Source organism: Manis javanica, chromosome 5 (genome assembly GCF_040802235.1).
Source record: "Manis javanica isolate MJ-LG chromosome 5, MJ_LKY, whole genome shotgun sequence".
In the NCBI taxonomy this organism is placed as follows: domain Eukaryota; kingdom Metazoa; phylum Chordata; class Mammalia; order Pholidota; family Manidae; genus Manis; species Manis javanica.
The window spans coordinates 19,085,257-19,107,041 of NC_133160.1; the positions used below are offsets into that span (position 1 = coordinate 19,085,257).

Sequence of the window (21,785 nt, forward strand, 5' to 3'; positions counted from 1 at the left end):
TAAATGAAGAGGGAGACAGGATTAAAGATGGTGGTGTGAGAGGTGAGACAGAGCCCTTCTCTGAAAACCACATATAATATGAAAATACAGTTAATACAACTAATCCTAAAAAACAACAGGAAAGAAGCCTGTGCCAGACTGCATACACCTGGAGGAAAGAACAGACCTCACAGAATAGGGTAACGTACCAAAGCAGTGACCTGGCGGGACCCAAGTCCTTCCCCCACCCCAACTCACTGGCAGGAGGAAGAGAAATGGAGAGGGTGGGGGCCTAGGACTGCGGAACACCCAGCCCTGGAGATGTGCTCTGGGAGCAAGAACCTACATTGCATGGTGCTACAGAGATTAGTGGGGTTGGAATGCTAAGACAGGCAGAATACTTAGAGAGACTGAAATTCCAGCCACTTGTGGAAACCAGGAATCTACATCTGGCCACTCTGGGACAAAAGAAAGGTGGGCAACCTGAGAGACTTCCTAACAGTGAGAGGGCTGCTAAAGGGGCAAGGATTGCACAGAGCTTGCTGCTCAGGAGAAAGGACAGGTGGACAAAACTGTACAGGTGCACACTGCAGAGCAGGTTGGAAACTTTCAGGAGCTTCAGGAGCTCCATGCCCCTGGGTGGCTATGCAGCGCTGAGGATCCCCACAGTGATACACAGCCTGCTGTGCCTTCCCTCAAGCCAGCACCAGCTCACAAACTGGCTGCCCCTGCCCTGGTACCAAGTCAGCCAGAGGAAGGCTCCACCTATGGCAGCTACAATCGCAAAGCATAGAGACTTCTACTTATGTGCTCGGCCCACTGGTTCTGGCAGTGGAGACAGGCATTGCAGCTGGGAAGCAGGAAATAGCTCTTTCCCCACCCGAGGCAACAGTACTGCTTGCGAGCAACCCCCGCCATCGGACGTAGGGCAGAGAAAGCTACACAGAGTAGGGCTTCTGGGCACTACATACAACACCTACAAATATAAAACTTCAAAGGAACCTGGTTCAAACCAAAATCCTACAAACACCAGAAAGAGGGCCAAGTGAAACTGAACTCATCAATCTTCCTGAAAGAGATTTCAAAATAAAAATGATACACATGCTCATGGAGGTACAGCAAAATATTCAAGAATTCAGGGAAGAATTCAGGAGTGAGATTCAATCAAGAAATACAGTATCTGAAATGAAACATACAATGGAGGGATTTAAAAGCAGATTAGATGAAGTAGAGGAGACAGTAAATGAAACAGAAATTAGAGAAGAGGAATAGAAAGAAGCTGAGGCAGAGAGAGAAAAAAGGATCTCTAGGAATGAAAGAATATTGAGAGAACTGTGTGACCAATCCAAATGGAACAATATTCACATTACAGGGGTACCAGAAGAAGAAGAGAAAAAAAAAGGGATAGAAAGTGTCTTTGAGGAGGTAATTGCTGAAAACTTCCCCTGTCTGGGGAAGGAGATAGTCTCTCAGGCCATGGAGATGCACAGATCTCCCAACACAAAGGACCCAAGGAAGACAACACCAAGACAAATAACAACAAAAATGGAAAAGATCAAGAATAAGGACAGAATATTAAAAGCAGCCAGAGAGAGAAAAAAGATCACATACAAAGGAAAACCCATCAGCCTATCATCAGAAATCTTAGAGGCCAGAAGGGAGTGGCATGATATATTTAATGCAATAAAGCAGAAGGCCCTAGAGCCAAGAATACCTGGCAAGATTATCATTTAAATTTGAAGGAAGGATTAAACAATTCCCAGATAAGCAAAAGCTGAGAGAATTAACCTCCCACAAACCATCTCTACAGTGTATTTTGGAGAGACAGCTATATAATATAGCTGTCACCAGAAGAAATAAAACCACAGTAAAGAAAGGAAACCAGTTAATTACTAAGCAGATGCAAAATCAAATCAACTACCCCCAAAGTCAGTCAAGGGATAGACAAACAGTACAGAATATGAGACCTACTATATAAAGAATGGAGGAGGAAGAAAAAGGAGGAGAAAAAAAAGAACCTTAAGATTGTGTTTGTAATAGCGTATTAAGTGAATTAAGTTAGACTCTTAGATAGTAAAGAAGTTAACATTGAACCTCTGGTAAGCACGAATCTAAAGCCTGCAATGGTAGTAAGTACATACCTATCCATAATCACCCTAAATGTAAATGGACTGAATGCACCAAGCAAAAGACATAGAGTCACTGAATGGATAAAAAAACAAGACCCATCTATATGCTGCTTACAAGAGACTCACTTTAAACCCACAGACATACACAGACTAAAAGTGAAGCGATGGAAAAAGATATTTCATGCAACTAATGGGGAGAAAAAAGGAGTTGCAGTACTTGTAACAGAAAAAACAGACTTCAAAATAAAGAAAGTCACAAGAGACAAAGGACATTACATAATGATTGAAGGGTCAATCCAACAAAAAGATATAACCACTATAAATATCTGTGCGCCCAACACAGGAGCACCTACATATGTGAAACAAATACTAACAGAATTAAAAGGGGAAATAGAATGCAATAAATTCATTCTAGAAGACTTCAACACTCCACTCACTCTGAAGGACAGATCAACCAGACAGAAAATAAGTAAGGAGACAGAGGCACTGAACATTAGAGCAGATGTACCTAAGAGACATCTACAGAACACTCCACCCAAAAGCAGCAAGAAACACATTCTTCTCAACTGCACATGTAACATTTTCAAGAATAGATCATATACTAGGGCACAAAAAGAGCCATGGTAAATTCAACAAGATTGAAATTGTACCAACCAATTTCTCAGACCACAAAGGTATGAAACTAGAAATAAATTACGCAAAGAAAATGAAAAACCCCACAAACTCATGGAGGCTTCAAACATACTCCTAAATAACCAATGAATAAATGACCAAATAAAAACAGAGGTCAAGCAATATATGGAGACAAATGACAACAATAATTTGACACAGCAGCGAAGGTCGTGCTAAAATCTGCACAACGCAGCAAAGGCTGTGCTAAAAGGAAAGTATACTGCAATACAGGCCTACCTCAGGAAAGAAGAACAATCCCATATGAACAGTCTAAACTCACAATTAACAAAACTAGAAAAAGAAGAACAAATGAAGTCCAAAGTCAGTAGAAGGAGGGACATAATAAAATAAATTTGAGAGAATAAATAAATAAAATCGAGAAGAATAAAACAATAGAAAGAATCAATGAAAGCAAGAGCTGGTTCTTCAAGAAAATAAACAAAATAGATAAACCCCTAGCCAGACTTATCAAGAAAAAAAGAGAGTCTACACACACAAACAGAATCAGAAGTGAGAAAGGAAAAATCACTATGGACACCACAGAAATACAAAGAATTATTAGAGAATACTATGAAAAATTATATGCTAACAAACTGCATAACCTAGAAGAAATGGATAACTTTCTAGAAAAATACAACCTTCCAAGGCTGACCCAGAAAGAAACAAAAAATCTGAACAGACCAATTACCAGCAATGAAATTTAACTGGTAATGAAAAAACTACCAAAGAACAAAATCCCTGCGCCAGATGGCTTCACCACTGAATTTCATCAAACATTTAGTGAAAACCTAATACCCATTCTCCTTAAAGTTTTCCAAACAGTAGAAGAGAAGGGAATACTTCCAAAGTCATTCTATGAGGCCAGCATCACTCTAATACCAAAACCAGGCAAAGACACCACAATAAAAGAAAACTACAGACCAATATCCCTGATGAACATAGATGCAAAAAATACTCAACAAAATATTAGCAAACCGAATTCAAAAATATATCAAGAGGATCATACACCATGATCAAGTGGAATTCATCTCAGGGATGCAAGGATGGTACAACATTTGAAAATCCATCAACATCATCCACCACATCAACAAAAAGAAGGACAAAAACCACATGATCATCTCCATAGATGCTGAAAAAGCATTCAACATCCATTCATGATAAAAACTCTCAACAAAATGGGTATAGAGGGCAAGCACCTCAACATAATAAAGGCCATATATGACAAACCCACAGCCAACATTATACCAAACAGCAAGAAGCTGAAAGCTTTTCCTTTAAGATTGGGAACAAGACAAGGATGCCCACTCTCCCCACTCCTATTCAACATAGTTCTGGAGGTCCTAGCCATGGCAATCAGACAACACAAAGAAATAAAAGGCATCATGATTGGCAAGGAAGAAGTTAAACTGTCCCTCTTTGCAGATGACATGATATTGTACATAAAAAACCCTAAAGACTCCACTCTAAAACTACTAGAACTGATATCAGAATACAGCAAAGTTGCAGGATGCAAAATTAACACACAGAAATCTGTGGCTTTCCTAGACACTAACAATGAACTAATAGAAAGAAAAATCAGGAAAATAATTCCATTCACAATTGCATCAAAAAGAATAAAATACCTAGGAATAAACCTAACCAAGGAAGTAAAAGACCTATACCTTGAAAACAACAAGACACTCATGAGAGAAATTAAATAAGATACCAATAAATGGAAACACATCCCATGCTCACGGATAGAAAGAATTCATATTGTCAGAATGGCCATCCTGCCTAAAGCAATCTACAGATTCAATGCAGTCCCTATCAAAATACCAATGGCATTCTTCAACAAACTGGAACAAATAGTTCTAAAATTCATATGGTCCCACAAAAGACCCCAAATAGCCAAAGCAATCCTGAGGAGGAAGAATAAAGCTGGTGGGATTATGCTCCCCGACTTCAAGCTCTACTACAAAGCCACAGTAATCAAGACAATTTGGTACTGGCACAAGGACAGATCCATAGACCAATGGAACAGACTAGAGAGCCCAGATATAAACCAAACATATATGGCCAATTAATATATGATAAAAGAGCCATGGACATACAATGGGGAAATGACAGCCTCTTCAACAGTTGGTGTTGGCAAAACTAGACAGCTTCATGTAAGAGAATTAAACTGGATTATTGTCTAACCCCATACACAAAAGTTAACTCAAAATGGAATTAAGACCTGAATGTAAGTCATTAAACCATAAAACTGTTAGAAGAAAATACAGGCAAAAATCTCTTGAATATAAACATGAGCAACTTTTTCCCGAATGTATCTGCTCGGGCAAGGGAAACAAAAGAAAAATGAACAAATGGGACTACATCAAGCTAAAAAGCTTCTGTACAGCAAAGGACACCATCAGCAGAACAAAAAAGCACCCAACAGTATGGAGGGATATATTTGTAAATGACTTATCTGAGAAGGGGTTAACATTCAAAATATATAAAGAACTTGCATGCCTCAACACCCAAAAAAAACAAATAACCCAATTAAAAAATAGGCAGAGGATATGAACAGACAATTCTCCGAAGAAGAAATTAGATGGCCAACAGGCACATGAAAAGATGCTCCACATTGCTAATTATCAGAGAAATGCAAATCAAAACCACAATGAGATATCACCTCACACCAGTTAAGCTGGCCAACATCGAAAAGACTAGGAGGAAATGCTGGTGAGGATGCGAGGAAAGGGGAAACCTCCTACAGTGCTGGTGGGAATGTAAATTAGCTCAATCATTGTGGAAAGCAATATGTAGGTTCCTCAAAATACTAAAAATAGAAATACCATTTGACCCGGGAATTCCATTCCTAGAGATTTTTTTTTTTGGAAAAGTGTAACATTTCATATTTTATTTTATTTTTTATTGAAGTATTATTGATATACTCTTATGAAGGTTTCACATGAAAAACAATGTGTTCACTACATTCACCCTTTATTATCGAGTTCCTCCGCATACCCCATTGCAGTCATTGTCCATCAGTGTAGTAAGATGCCACAGAGTGACTATTTGCCTTCTCTGCTACACTGTCTTCCCCATGATTCCCCCACACCATGCTTCTCCCTCCCTCTTAACCTGCCCTACCCACCTCCCTCCCCTTTAATAACCACTAGTCCCTTCTTGGTCCACTCCTAGGAATTTACCCGAAGAAAACAAGTTCTCAGATTCAAAAAGACATATGCAGTCATATGTTTACTGCAGCACTTTTTACAATAGCCAAGATATGGAAGCAGCCTAAGTGTCCATCAGTAGATGAACTGATAAAGAATATGTGGTACATATACACAATGGAATACTATTCAGCCGTAAGAAAGAAACAAATCCTACCATTTGCAACAACATGGATGGAGCTGGGGGGTATTATGCTCAGTGAGAAAGACAAATACCAAATTATTTCCCTCATTTGTGGAGTATAACAATGAATCAAAACTGAAGGAACAAAACAGCAGCAGACTCACAAACTCCAAGAAGGAACTAGTGGTTACCAAAGCGGAGGGTTGGGGGAGGACAGGTAGGGACAACAGGGAGAAAGGGATTGAAGGGTATTATGATTAGTACACATGGTATGTGTGGGGTCATGGGGAAGGCAGTATAGCACAGAGAAGACAAGTAGTGACTCTGTGTCATCTTACTACACAGATGGACAGTGACTGCAATGGAATATGGGGGAGACTCAATAATATGGGTGAATGTAGCAAACACACTGTTTTTCTTGTGAATCCTTCATAGGAATTTGTATCAATGATACCTTTTTAAAAAAAAATGAACCCTGTTAAAAAAAAAAAGGATAAATGAAGAGGTTAAGGGAAGAATACATGACCCAAAGATAAAACCTAGTATATATTAAAAGGCACAATGTCATAAAACAAAGTCAGAAGAAATCATAGGTGAATATCTGATCAAAGAACACAGACAGAATTTCTAATTTTACATTTAAATTTTTAAATTTTAAAGAAAATGATCACAGAAAAAGACACTAAAAAACTGGTAACCTGAAAGATGAAAAGAACAAACCACAAACAGAAAAAGGAAATGACAGAATGGTCAACATAATTTATAAAAGGTCATATAGAGTAATTTAGAATCACTAATATACAAATAGAAAAATGAAGCTAGTCAAACCATAAAAAGATACAGAAGGAAATGGTTTAAGAATCAAGATCATATATAATAGAACGAAAGTTTCACAGAGCACAAGGATGGGGCCAGCAAAGAGAGAGGAAGGGAACAGTGAAATGGAAAGGAATAGAATTACTATAAAGAAAAATATAACAGGAAATAGCAATTTATCCCTCTGTGAAATTTTAGGGTGTATCCCTCAGTGACATTTTAAACAACAAACCTACTAGAGGAGGGGCCCTGAGAGCTAGGATGCCCAGTCAGTGCTGGTCACAGAGAAAAGCAAAACAGGCTCCAATCTCCATAGAATGTGACCGAATCCTAGAGAAATATCATCCAGACTGCAGAGGAAGCAAGGGAACAAATGCTGCTTCTACAACAGGGACAAGCTCCTAAAGAGTATGGAAGAGCAGCTGAGGATAGCCTGACCCTGCTGGGACAGGAAAAGCAGGAGGTACATGATATAGATGTGCATGTTGTCCTATTGGCTCCATCTGACAATCTTGTTTAGCAGCCATACTCTGAATTCCAACAAGACAGTTATACCATGGTTTACACCTTAAGACACTTGCTAGGTAAAGAACACACAAAATATTAGTAATAGTACCTTAACATATGTAAAAAGCGAAACCATGTCTGTGCAACACACTCATTATCCATTTCAGGAGGGATCAGACTGGCATCTTCATCAGGAACTTTAAATGGAGGAAATGAAGGACCATATGTAAAGCGCAGCAATCTGGAAAATAAAAAAGAAAAGCACACCACTGAGTTCATTTCTTAACAGAATAAAAATATTGTCAAGTATTAAAGTATAAAAAAATACGGTAAGAGGAAATAGATGAAACATGCATAATATTTCACTGAAGTGAAAAAGATAAATGAAAACCTTTGTTTATAAAATTGAAAAACAAAGATTTCTAGTTTTGTAAAAGATGTTTGAAATTTTAAAAGACAACTGCTTGAAATAACTTATTGTCCATAACTCAGCTGTTACATATTTATTTGCTTTATAAGTTATATAATTTATATTATAAATTTATCTAAAGTACTTATATATTCATGTATCATTTAAATTTTATAAATCATAAAATTACTTATAAAATTATTTTATAACAAATTTCACATTAGAAATTTTAATATTTTACTGTATGTTATGTTTATAATGTAAAATTACAAATTATTAATTCAGTTAAATTAAAATTTATAAACAATTGCAATGTAAGTACTAAATTATATAATCATACAATATGCATTATTTATATAATTAGTCTAAGAAATTATATTATTTAAATTATTTAAAGGATTTCTCCTGCAAACTCCTTCAACACAACTAAGCTGTAATTTACTCATAACAGCTGCTTCATAACTTTAAATGAAGTTTAGAACTTATGGTGTACCTTAAAAGCAATTCAATTGCTTAATAAAATAATAATTTTCCAAATGTATTAAAATTGTTTAAAGCTCTATGACTCAATTATTCTACATTTAGAGATTATATCTTAATGAAATAACCAGAATACACACAAAGACTATGTGTGAAGCATTAATATCAGCAATATTTTTTTAAGTAAAACACTAGGAATAATATAAATATCGAAACAACAGGAAAATTATTGAATAGATTATAATACCATTTGTATAACGGAAAGATACAAAGCCATTAAAAATATGTTCTCAAGAGGGGGAGCCAAGATGGCGGCGTGAGTAGAGCAGTGGAAATCTCCTCCCAAAAACACATAGAGCTATGAAAATATAACAAAGAAAAATCTTCCTAAAATAGAGACCACAGGACACAGGACAACATCCAGACCACATCCACACCTGCAAGAACCCAGCGCCTTGTGAAGGGGGTAAGATACAAGCCCCAGCCCGGCGGGACCCGAGCGCCCCTCCCCCCGGCTCCCGGCGGGTGGAGAGAAACCGGAGCAGTTTTTTTTTTTGGCGAGCGCTTTTTGGAAGCCTTAGAGGGACGGGCCCCCGTTGCTGGGGAGGCAGGGTGGCGGGACCGGTGAGGAGGTGCCTGGGAACGGCGCCGGAGGACAAAGAATATCCCGCGTTTCTCCCTGCGAGACCTGGGGGCGGGTGCCTGAGACCGGTGCCTGAGGACGGAGGAGGTCGCGCGTTTTTCCCCTTTTTTTTTTCTCTTTTTGGCAAGCGCTTTTTGGAAGCCTTGAAGGGACGGGGACCCCAGTGCTAGGGAGGCACGGTGGCGGGACTGGTGAGCGGGTGGCTGGGACCGGCGCCTGAGGACAAAGAATATCCCCCGTTTTTCCCTGTGGGACCGGTGGGCGGGTGCCTGAGACCGGCACTTGAGGACAGAGGAAATCGCGCGTTTTTCCCCTTTTTTTTTTTCTCTTTTCTGCGAGTGCTTTTTGGAAGCCTAAAAGGGACAGGGACCCCGGTGCTAGGGAGGCAGGGCGGCGGGACTGGTGAGCGGGTGCCTGGGACCGGCACCTGAGGACAAAGAATATCCCGCATTTTTCCCTGTGGGACCGGTGGGTGGGTGCCTGAGACCAGCACCTGAGGACGGAAGAAATCGCGCGTTTTCCCCCTTTTTTTTCTCTCTTTTTGCCAAGTGCTTTTTGGAAGCCTTGAAGGGACAGGGACCCTGGTGCTAGGGAGGCAGGGCGGTGGGACTGGTGAGCGGGTGCGTGGGACCAGTGCCTGAGGACCAAGAATATTGAGCGTCCCTTCCCTGCGGGACCGGTGGGTGGGTGCTTTTTGGAAGCCTTGAAAGGACAGGGACCCTGGTGCTAGGGAGACAGGGCAGCAGGACCAGTGCGCGGGTGCCTGGGACCGGCACCTGAGGAAAAAAAAAAAAAAAAATCGCGTGTTTTTTCTTTTTTTTTTCCTTTCTGTTCCCTCTCTCATTGTTGCTGTTGTTGTTTTGGTTTGGAGAGTGCTTTTTGGAAATCTTAAAGGGGCAGGACAGGTCACTTAGACCAGAAGCAGGGAATCTGGGGATCTCTGGGCACTCTAACCCCCTGGGCAGCAGGGAGCACAGAGGCCCCTTACGGAGATAAATAGTCTCCTGGCTGCTCCCCCTCTAACGGGGCTCCACCATTTTGGAGGAACAGCCCCAGCCAGGCCAAGCCCACAGCAACAGTGGAGATAAACTCCAAAGCAACTGGGCAGGAAACAGAAGCCCTGTCTGCGCACAGCTGCCCAGCACAAGCCACTAGAGGTCGCTATTCTCCCAGGAAAAGGCTACAAACCAACAAGAAGGGAAGCTCTTCCAGCGGTCACTTGTACCAGCTCTGCAAACTATCTCTATCACCATGAAAAGGCAAAACTACAGGCAGACAAAGATCACAGAGACAACACCTGAGAAGGAGACAGACCTAACTAGTCCTCCTGAAAAAGAATTCAAAATAAAAATCATGAACATGCTGACAGAGATGCAGAAAAAAATGCAAGAGCAATGGGATGAGATGCAGAGAAAAATGCAAGAGCAGTGGGATGAGATGCAGAGAAAAATGCAAGAGCAGTGGGATGAAGTCCGGAAGGAGATCACAGATGTCAGGAAAGAGATCACAGAAGTGAAACAATCCCTGGAAGGATTTATAAGCAGAATGGATAAGATGCAAGAGGCCATTGAAGGAATAGAAGCCAGAGAACAGGAACGTATAGAAGCTGACATAGAGAGAGATAAAAGGATCTCCAGGAATGAAACAACACTAAGAGAAATATGTGACCAATACAAAAGGAAAAACATTCGTATTATAGGGATACCAGAAGAGGAAGAAAGAGGAAAAGGGATAGAAAGTGTCTTTGAAGAAATAATTGCTGAAAACTTCCCCAAACTGGGGGAGGAAATAATCGAACAGACCATGGAATTATACAGAACCCCCAACAGAAAGGATCCAAGGAGGACAACACCAAGACACATAATAATTAAAATGGCAAGGATCAAGGACAAGGAAAGAGTTTTAAAGGCAGCTAGAGAGAAAAAGGTCACCTATAAAGGAAAACCAATCAGGCTAACATCAGACTTCTCAACAGAAACCCTACAGGCCAGAAGAGAATGGCATGATATACTTAATGCAATGAAACAGAAGGGCCTTGAACCAAGGATACTGTATCCAGCACGACTATCATTTAAATATGATGGTGGGATCAAACAATTCCCAGACAAGCAAAAGCTGAGGGAATTTGCTTCCCACAAACCACCTCTACAGGGCATCCTACAGGGACTGCTCTAGATGGGAGCACCCCTAAAAAGAGCACAGAACAAAACACACAACATATGAAGAAGGGAGGAGGAGGAATAAGAAGGGAGAGAAGAAAAGACTCTCCAGACAGTGTATATAACAGCTCAATAAGCGAGCTAAGTTAGGCAGTAAGATACTAAAGAAGCTAACCTTGAACCTTTGGTAACCACGAATCTAAAGCCTGCAATGGCAATAAGTACGTATCTTTCAATAGTCACCCTAAATGTAAATGGACTTAATGCACCAATCAAAAGACATAGAGTAATAGAATGGATAAAAAAGCAAGACCCATCTATATGCTGCTTACAAGAAACTCACCTTAAACCCAAAGATAAGCATAGACTAAAAGTCAAGGGATGGAAAAACATATTTCAGGCAAACAACAGTGAGAAGAAAGCAGGGGTTGCAGTACTAATATCAGACAAAATAGACTTCAAAACAAAGAAAGTAACAAGAGATAAAGAAGGCCACTACATAATGATAAAGGGCTTAGTCCAACAAGAGGATATAACCATTCTAAATATATATGCACCCAATACAGGAGCACCAGCATATGTGAAGCAAATACTAACAGAACTAAAGAGGGAAATAGACTGCAATGCATTCATTGTAGGAGACTTCAACACACCACTCACCCCAAAGGATAGATCCACCGGGCAGAAAATAAGTAAAGACACACAGGCACTGAACAACACACTAGAACAGATGGACCTAATAGACATCTATAGAACTTTACATCCAAAAGCAACAGGATATACATTCTTCTCAAGTGCACATGGAACATTCTCCAGAATAGACCACATACTAGCTCACAAAAAGAGCCTCAGTAAATTCCACAATATTGAAATTCTACCAACCAATTTTTCAGACCACAAAGGTATGAAAGTAGAAATAAATTCTACAAAGAAAACAAAAAGGCTCACAAACACATGGAGGCTTAACAACATGCTACTAAATAATCAATGGATCAATGAACAAATCAAAATAGAGATCAAGGAATATATAGAAACAAATGACAACAACAACACTAAGCCCCAACTTCTGTGGGATGCAGCGAAAGCAGTCTTAAGAGGAAAGTATATAGCAATCCAGGCACACTTGAAGAAGGAAGAACAATCCCAAATGAATAGTCTAACATCACAATTATTAAAACTGGAAAAAGAAGAACAAATGAGGCCTAAAGTCAGCAGAAGGAGGGACATAATAAAGATCAGAGAAGAAATAAACAAAATTGAGAAGAATAAAACAATAGCAAAAATCAACGAAACCAAGAGCTGGTTCTTTGAGAAAATAAACAAAATAGATAAGCCTCTAGCCCAACTTATTAAGAGAAAAAGAGAGTCAACACAAATCAACATAATCAGAAATGAGAATGGAAAAATCACGACAGACTCCACAGAAATACAAAGAATTATTAAAGACTACTATGAAAACCTATATGCCAACAAGCTGGAAAACCTAGAAGAAATGGACAACTTCCTAGAAAAATACAACCTCCCAAGACTGACCAAGGAAGAAACACAAAAGTTAAACAAACCAATTACAAGCAAAGAAATTGAAACAGTAATCAAAAAACTACCCAAGAACAAAACCCCGGGGCCGGACGGATTTACCTCGGAATTTTATCAGACACACAGAGAAGACATAATACCCATTCTCCTTAAAGTGTTCCACAAAATAGAAGAAGAGGGAATACTCCCAAACTCATTCTATGAAGCCAACATCACCCTAATACCAAAACCAGGAAAAGACCCCACCAAAAAAGAAAATTACAGACCAATATCCCTGATGAACGTAGATGCAAAAATACTCAATAAAATATTAGCAAACAGAATTCAACAGTATATCAAAAGGATCATACACCATGACCAAGTGGGGTTCATCCCAGGGATGCAAGGATGGTACAACATTCGAAAATCCATCAACATCATCCACCACATCAACAAAAAGAAAGACAAAAACCACATGATCATCTCCATAGATGCTGAAAAAGCATTTGACAAAATTCAACATCCATTCATGATAAAAACTCTCAGCAAAATGGGAATAGAGGGCAAGTACCTCAACATAATAAAGGCCATATATGATAAACCCACAGCCAGCATTATACTGAACAGCGAGAAGCTGAAAGCATTTCCACTGAGATCGGGAACCAGACAGGGATGCCCACTCTCCCCACTGTTATTTAACATAGTACTGGAGGTCCTAGCCACGGCAATCAGACAAAACAAAGAAATACAAGGAATCCAGATTGGTAAAGAAGAAGTTAAACTGTCACTATTTGCAGATGATATGATACTGTACATAAAAAACCCTAAAGACTCCACTCCAAAACTACTAGAACTGATATCGGAATACAGCAAAGTTGCAGGATACAAAATCAACACACAGAAATCTGTAGCTTTCCTATACACTAACAACGAATCAATAGAAAGAGAAATCAGGAAAACAATTCCATTCACCATTGCATCAAAAAGAATAAAATACCTAGGAATAAACCTAACCAAGGAAGTGAAAGACTTATACTCTGAAAACTACAAGTCACTCTTAAGAGAAATTAAAGGGGACACTAATAAATGGAAACTCATCCCATGCTCATGGCTAGGAAGAATTAATATCGTCAAAATGGCCATCCTGCCGAAAGCAATATACAAATTTGATGCAATCCCTCTCAAATTACCAGCAACATTCTTCAATGAATTGGAACAAATAATTCAAAAATTCATATGGAAACACCAAAGACCCCGAATAGCCAAAGCAATCCTGAAAAAGAAGAATAAAGTAGGGGGGATCTCACTCCCCAACTTCAAGCTCTACTACAAAGCCATAGTAATCAAGACAATTTGGTACTGGCACAAGAACAGAGCCACAGACCAGTGGAACAGATTAGAGACCCCAGAAATTAACCCAAACATATATGGTCAATTAATATTTGATAAAGGAGCCATGGACATACAATGGCAAAATGACAGTCTCTTCAACAGATGGTGCTGGCAAAACTGGACAGCTACATGTAGGAGAATGAAACTGGACCATTGTCTAACCCCATATACAAAGGTAAACTCAAAATGGATCAAAGACCTGAATGTAAGTCACGAAACCATTAAACTCTTGGAAAAAAACATAGGCAAAAACCTCTTAGACATAAACATGAGTGATCTCTTCTTGAACATATCTCCCCGGGCAAGGAAAACAACAGCAAAAATGAGCAAGTGGGACTACATTAAGCTGAAAAGCTTCTGTACAGCGAAAGACACCATCAATAGAACAAAAAGGAACCCTACAGTATGGGAGAATATATTTGAAAATGACAGATCTGATAAAGGCTTGACGTCCAGAATATATAAAGAGCTCACACGCCTCAACAAACAAAAAACAAATAACCCAATTAAAAAATGGGCAGAGGAACTGAACAGACAGTTCTCCAAAAAAGAAATACAGATGGCCAAGAGACACATGAAAAGATGCTCCACATCGCTAATTATCAGAGAAATGCAAATTAAAACTACAATGAGATATCACCTCACACCAGTAAGGATAGCTGCCATCCAAAAGACAAACAACAACAAATGTTGGCGAGGCTGTGGAGAAAGGGGAACTCTCCTACACTGCTGGTGGGAATGTAAATTAGTTCAACCATTGTGGAAAGCAGTATGGAGGTGCATCAAAATGCTCAAAACAGACCTACCATTTGACACAGGAATTCCACTCCTAGGAATTTACCCTAAGAACGCAGCAATCAAGTTTGAGAAAGACAGATGCACTCCTATGTTTATCGCAGCACTATTTACAATAGCCAAGAATTGGAAGCAACCTAAATGTCCATCTGTAGATGAATGGATAAAGAAGATGTGGAACATATACACAATGGAATACTACTCAGCCATAAGAAGTGGAAAAATCCAACCATTTGCAGCAACATGGATGGAGCTGGAGAGTATTATGCTCAGTGAAATAAGCCAAGCGGAGAAAGAGAAATACCAAATGATTTCACTCATCTGAGGAGTATAGGAACAAAGGAAAAACTGAAGGAACAAAACAGCAGCAGAATTACAGAACCCAAAAATGGACTAACAGGTACCAAAGGGAAAGGAACTGGGGAGGATGGGTGGGCAGGGAGGGATAAGGGGGGGGAAGAAGAAGGGGGGTATTAAGATTAGCATGCATGGGGGGGAGGGAGAAAGGGGAGGGTGGGCTGCACAACACAGAGAGGACAAGTAGTGACTCTACAACATTTTGCTAAGCTGATGGACAGTAACCGTAATGTGGTTGTTAGGGGGGACCTGATATAGGGGAGAGCATAGTAAACATAGTATTCTTCAGGTAAGTGTAGATTAAAAATTTAAAAAAAAAAAGAAAGAAAGAAAGAAAGAAAAGGGGGATTACTCCTTAACAGGATAAAACTATTGGTAAATCAAAGATCAACGCATGCTTTAAATATCCTTAATGTTGATCACTTAAAGGGTGTCAGATGATCAGCTATGGAGGTACTCTTTTCTGATAATATTCCTTTCTCTTAATTAAAAAAAAAAAAAAAAAAAAAAAAAAAGCAGTTACTGTGTGCTGACCTCCAATGAGTTCTGCACAGCGGTATAGAGGGCATGTCAAAGTGTGGGCAAAGGGTCTGTTTGTTTCTATGCAGAAGATCAAGGCCTAGCTTGGATACCCAGAAAATGAACTAAGATACGATATGAGGAGGAGCTTCCGGCATCAGCACTCTCTGGAGGACTCGTGCCGGGGGATGATCATCAAAAAGCCTCCACAGGGATCCGGACGATGCTGCGGTTGTGGCTGCATCCAGCCCACCATCTCCTGGACTTGCCATAAGAAGGAGGAGGGAGATGTCTAGGCTGGCATGTGCATACAGTGAGACAACGAATTTGACTGGATCTGTACTGTTGGAACTCAACCAGGAGTTGGGAGGGGTGCAAGTTGTAGCACCCCAAAATCTCATGACTATAGACTATCTATGGTTAAAAGAACATATGGGATGTGAACAGATCCCAGAAATGGGCTGCTTTAATTTGTCTGATGGTTCAAGTACAGTTGGAAAATATCCATCATATCATAGATAAATTTTCACAAATGCCTAGGGTGCCTAAATGGTTTTCTTGGCTTCACTGGAGATGGCTGGTAATTATAGATTTGCTTTGTTTATGTCACCGTATTCCTATTATGTCAATATGTGTGTGCAAATTAGTTAGTAGTTTAAAACCTATACATACTTAAGGTACTATACAAGAAGATATGTCAAAGAAATAATCAATCCTCCCAAGTTTCCTTCATATGCTACATCTATAGCTTTTCTTCTTCCTTCCTAACTACAAACTTTAAATAGAATTCGTGCCTCATATCGAATTTACCGAGTATCATAATTCCTCCAGGTGGTAAAGATACCTCGAGACAAGTGCTGGGCATAGAAGCCACAGGGCATAAATCTGCAAAGAAGTAAAAAGCTAACCTTTGCAAACAATATGGCTTCTCTCTCACTTACCAACTTTACATTTCCCTGTATGGCCCCGGAAGATGACTGGTTAGCCAGAGACGGGTAAGATTCCTCAAGGGAGGAACAACCTAAGACAGGCACAGTCGCAGGGGGGCCATCAGGTGAGAATTTGGGGATCAACAGAGGTGAGGCTCAGAACCTCACCCCCCCTGCTTTGAGAGAAATCTTCTGCATCCGTGGATGTCTTGCTGCCCTTGTCTAGCCTGGATTAATACTTAGTCCATAGGCACACACCTGATCATCTGATCATCTACATTTGCCTTCTTACAGCACTAAACTATGTTTTCTACCTTTATCTTGCATCTACCTACCACTTCAGCATTTTATTAAAAATAAAAATAATAATAATAATAGGAGAAATGTGGGATCAACATATAAATCAAGTACAAAAATCAAATGAATATTCATATTTGACCTGATGGTTTATAGGTCATATTGCATGATCAAAACCGAAAGTTTCTGTGATGACTGCCCTTGTACTGTTCACCATGTAAGAATTTATTCACTCTGTAAGAATTCGTTCACCATGTAAGAACTTGTTCGTTATGCTTCAGAAGATTGGAGACTGACGAGAATTAGGCTTGAGATGGATTAATGATTGTACATTGAGCATTGACCCCCCTATACTGAATTTTATTGTTGTTAACAACCATTTGATCAATAAATATGAGAGATGCCCTCTCAAAAAAAAAAAAAAAAAAAAAAAAAAAAAAAAAAAAAAAAAAAACAAGGTGTTCTCAAGACCCATTTAAGAACAAAAAAAGGCACATGTAGTTAATGTGATAAAAATCAGCTATCAAATGAGAAAAACAGACATCAGTACCGTAGATTTCAAATTTCAAAAAGAAAACTAAATGTAACAAAATGCATTAAATGTTAACACTGGTTATCTGTAAGTGATGGATATTTCCCCCATATCTTCCAAATTTCCTATCATAAGCATGAATTGATTTTATAATCAAAATAAAAAGGAATATTATTTAAAATAGAATAATATTTATGTTCACCAAGATATATCAGAATCAACAGATTATTCCAAATGTTTATCTTTTAGTTTAAATGATTATAAATATATAAAGTATCACCTACAAATTGTTCCTGCCTCCATACTGCCACCTGCCACCATTCACACCTAAATCAAATCAAGTCTCTATATCTCACTATCATTTGACAAGAAATAAATGGGACAGAGGAACAAGTTAACATAACTAGGAAATAGAAAAATCCAGAATATGAAATACTAAGTAAGACAAACCACCTAGTTCTTCAACAGCAACAAAAATGCAAAGAAATAAAAATGAGAGAGCAGGAAACTACTGTCAAGTAGGCTTAAGGAACAAATCAACCACCTTAACCTTGTTTTCTGATTCAGTGGAATTAACTGTAAAAAGAAAAATTAAGACATTCAAGAAAATTTGAACACTGAATGACTAACTGATATTAAAGAATTGTTAACATTTTTTAGGTGTGATAATGGTATTATGATTATATATTAAAAATAACCATCTTTTAGAGTTATTTATTAAAATACATAGGACTGAAATGAAAAAACAAGTTTGAAAAAAATGAAGTCCAACAGTTTACTCATAGAGTAGTGTTGGTACTAAATACAAATGATAAAAAAGGTAAAATTATTATATAAAACATTGCCTACTTTGGTTATAATGTGGCACATTATAGTATGGTCCCATTTCTGCAAAATTATGTATAAACATATAATAGGATTTTTTGTGAACTTAATTTTTCCTGTTATACCTCTCTATATGGTTTGTATTTTTAAAACAATGATCATGAATATTTTAAAAATCAGAGTAAGAGTGGGATTAGGTGGGAGGGAGAAAGCCCAGATTTGATCTGCTCCCCCAAGATACTTGCTTAATCTGAAAGGTTTTAGATTAGAAAGACACTAGCCAAACTGCTGTATCTGTTTTTTAAAAGTGATTCAATTCTATATCTAAAGTACAATCAGTATTTACAGATACAGGATACAGGCTCTTTACAGTGCATTTCATGAACCCCAGAAAGACAAAGAACTAGGGGAAAGCTGTCTAAGGCCTGACAGCTGAAGGAAGGCAAGTCAATGATGATAACCTACCTTGACGTGAGTGCACAGATGACCTTGCTCCACTGCTCTACCACTGCTGGGTGGTGCCTCCAGTTAGCCACCATCTCCTTGGCCGTTTTCCAGTACGGAGGTGTTGGGAAGCACCGAGTACAAGCTAGTAACCAAACCTCAAAGAGAACACCAATCAACTTCTCTGCTAGATTCTCAGCAATGCCACCTTACCAACAAAAAGAAAACATTCCTTTGGCATACTTACTTTTAAAGTACATTTTTAATTCATGAATTTGAAAGAATTGGTCAAAAAATTAAAATAACTAATGTTACATTTGACTTTCAAATAATCATTTAATAGTATGGACAAAAACTATTCTTAGGAGCTCCTATGAAGGAAATCATGGATTTATCAATCAAGTATCACTTTGAAAGTTTTCAAATAGCCCTGCTTGGTTCTTATCAAAGATCTTTATCTTCCAGCAAGTGGGACAGGAGCACAGAGGGGAGAAGGGAAAGGACAAATGTCTATTATGAATGACTAGTATGAGTCAGTTTCTGTTCCAAGTGGTTCATATATATGACCTCACTTAATCCTCACATAATTCTGCAGGATAGGCATTTATATTACCTATTACCAATTATACTCATCTTTTAAGTGAAAAAATGTAAGCTCAGGAAATTTAAATAGCTTGTCCAAATTCACACAGCAAGTGAAGGAATCAGAACAAATACCCAAGTCTTTTTACCCCCAAACTTCGTTATAAAATGCTTCAGGTGTTTGAATGCTGCTCTTCAAGGGAGATAGCATGGAGCAAAAGGACTGGTGCTGTGCAGCACATAGCCTCAACCAAGAAAACAGAGCTGTTTCTCTGTTCTGAGCCCTGGAAATTAGGGACAAAAGCAGTGGCTGTACTCTACATAGCTCTAGAAGGCAAACTTAGGACTCGTGGGAAAAGTTATACGGATGCATATTTCAAATGAGCAAAAACAAAGTTACAACAATAGTAAGTCCCAGGAGGGGACCAACTGCCTGCCCTGTGCTGCTGAGAGCTCTGGCATGGCAGTGTGTAGCAAAGAGCCAATGAATCAATGACTGGCCAGCTACTGTCAATACCAGAGAAGATACTCCTAATATGGGGTCCCCTTCAACAATGAAATTCTGTGATTCCCTTTAAATAGTTTCCTGGACACTGTTTTGTATGAAAGCAGAAGCCCTGTGACGTGTGTGTTAGTAAAGAGACTACACAGATGAATAAGGAACAAGGGAACTTGGAATTAGCATATCAATGTATAGCATATATATACTGTGCTGTAACATAAAAAGCAGGGCTTCTAAAATATACTCTCAAGTCTTATAAAATTGGAGGCTTTTAATGGCCAAGTCATGAATGGAACACTTCCAAACAGAACACTTTAAGACTTTATAGGTTTCATTTGCTGAAAAAAATATCCTCTGTAGCTAACAAGTTTTCAGAGTCTACTTTGATAACTACCTTGTAATCAGGTACATTACCTACAGGCTCTAATTGGTTAGTTGCTTCTTATACAGGTTCTAGCCTAATATACTAAACAAACTACTGTTCTTACCATTATCAAACATGCATTAATTCACTGAGTCCCTCTCTACATTAGCAAATCATCACTTAAGGTGAAATAACTTAATATGGGCCTTTGAGGGCCTCCATTCTAAGAATTGTTAACCTTGGTTTGTCAACTGTTGTGTGAAAATTTAAATCCCCACTGAATCTACTACTCATTGAGTTTAAATATGAACTGTATTTGGAGCTCAGAAATAAATTAGAAAAAAATAAACAAACCTTGAACAGTTGGCGGGGCTAGAAGTATATCGTTAATCTGCAGAAGAAACAATAGTAAGACTTCCCAGGTTTCTCGGGCCATGATGGATGACTCACGAGCCAGTTTCTGAATGGCTCTCAGGACCTGTAAGCATAGTCTGATCTGACTGGAGCCCTGTTCCTGTCTGAAGAAGACAGATATCATTGATAAGCTTTGAGAAGAGAAAGCAATAGCTTAAGGACAGGTGACTTATGTACACAGCAACCAATGGTCCAGTGACACTCTCTAACAGCATCCTAAGACAGAACTAGTGCACTCCCTTCAGTTTAAAGCCACTTCTGCCATAGTTTGGCAGTCTGGGATCTGAACCCATCACTTGTACGAGAATTAAAAAACTTCTGGGGTTGGCAGAAGGGTGAGTACTAGATTGCAAGCCTTTGGATTTTCTAAATCTAAAATGTGCCTGGTACATAACAGGCACTCAGTAGGTTTCTACTGAATGAATGAATGAATAAATGGCCACAGCCACTTCTGCTGCTTACACTGAAGCAGTATGGCCTTTGTGTTCTTTCTACATTTTTTAAAATACACATTAACAAGAATTCTGAACATGATTTCATAGTGCTGATAGTCCCTTTGAAGCTAATGTCTGCTAGTGAAGGGCCTACAGACCCAGTGGAATATCCTAACAGGTCCCAAAAACTGTTAAGTATGGAGGCAAGTGCCTCATCAATGAGCAACTGCTACAGCTGTTCTAATAAAAAAGGCATCTTAACCTAAGAAGGGGGTTTCAAGGGTTCCCAAGATAACCTAAAACAGTTTTATGACTCTCTTTAGCCTACAGGACCATTTTTCCCCCAAGGAAATAGAACAGATCAAAGTATTGGGGCCAGGGTTGAAAAGGAAGATAGAGGTTGAAGTGCCAGCTCTTACCCTCACTTTCCAAACTGGACCACCTAAGAATTTGGGGAATAGGAAGAAACCTGCACATTAAAAACTGGTGAGCTGGCCTCCAGACCTCCTATGTGAAACTCAAAACAAATACCTAATATTACTGAAATAAATCTTGAGAACAATTTTCTGTACATTATGACTCATGCCACAAAGAACTAGTAAACCATGTCTAAATCAGAGTCGAGAATCTAAAAGCCTCCTCAAGAAATCCAGAATATGAAGTGAGTGTCCTTTCAACTCCTTTCTGGGCCATGACCCAGAAAAACTCATACTTATTCTGGAGTTGCAAACAAGTAACATCACTAAGCTTTTTCTTCACCTAG

General features: G+C 39.0%; 1 protein-coding gene across 7 annotated transcripts in view; it reads right to left on the reverse strand.

The window, feature by feature from the left end:
* RALGAPB (Ral GTPase activating protein non-catalytic subunit beta) overlaps positions 1-21,785 on the reverse strand; it is a 126,735-nt gene that overhangs the window by 82,837 nt on the left and 22,113 nt on the right. For all 7 annotated transcript variants that reach the window (XM_073236615.1, XM_073236612.1, XM_073236610.1 and 4 more), the window contains 3 exons: positions 20,529-20,692; positions 18,748-18,934; positions 7,540-7,671 (listed from right to left, as the gene is read on the reverse strand). In XM_073236615.1, the coding sequence (XP_073092716.1) occupies positions 7,540-7,671; positions 18,748-18,934; positions 20,529-20,692 (483 nt within the window). The remainder of the gene's footprint in view (positions 1-7,539; positions 7,672-18,747; positions 18,935-20,528; positions 20,693-21,785) is intronic.